At 39.5% G+C, this 516-nt stretch overlaps 1 protein-coding gene across 1 annotated transcript; it reads left to right on the forward strand.

The window, feature by feature from the left end:
* Positions 1-62: 62 nt before the first annotated feature.
* On the forward strand, positions 63-516 carry LOC106512554 (homeodomain-interacting protein kinase 2; the record flags this gene model as incomplete). Its single annotated transcript, XM_014001146.1, is given in 1 exon segment — positions 63-516. A coding segment is annotated over 1 exon segment (452 nt), but the record flags the coding sequence as incomplete, so codon positions are not given.

Genomic DNA, 516 nt, shown 5'->3' on the forward strand with positions numbered 1-516 from the left:
GTCTGAGATCCGAGCTGTCGCTAAACAAATACTCGTTTCTCTCACTGCATTAGGAGAAATTAAAATGGCTCACAGTGACATTAAACTTGACAATTTAATGTTAGTTGATCACACGTCTACGCCCTTCAAAGTGAAATTAATTGATTTTGGGCTTACTCGTTTCACATCAGATTTATATGAATCAGTTAAATTACAGGCTCTAGGTTACAGAGCCCCTGAAGTCTTCCTGGGATTGTTACCGAATGAGGCTGTGGACATATGGGGACTTGGTATCTCTTTAGGGGAGCTTTATCTTGGGCAGATGATGCTTTCAGGTATAAATGAACTCGAGATTTTAAGTTCAATTGTTAATCTCCTCGGTCAGCCAGACAAATTTGTACTTGACAGAGCCTGCAGAGCCACACATTACTTTACACTTTACGAGACAGACTCTGAAATTACCTGGAAAATTAAGCCAGTGAGAATATACCAACGAAAGTCTGGTGAGAGGAAAGAAACAAATAGCAAGTTAAAATC

This window comes from Austrofundulus limnaeus, unplaced genomic scaffold (assembly GCF_001266775.1).
Source record: "Austrofundulus limnaeus strain Quisiro unplaced genomic scaffold, Austrofundulus_limnaeus-1.0 Scaffold8121, whole genome shotgun sequence".
In the NCBI taxonomy this organism is placed as follows: Eukaryota; Metazoa; Chordata; class Actinopteri; order Cyprinodontiformes; family Rivulidae; genus Austrofundulus; species Austrofundulus limnaeus.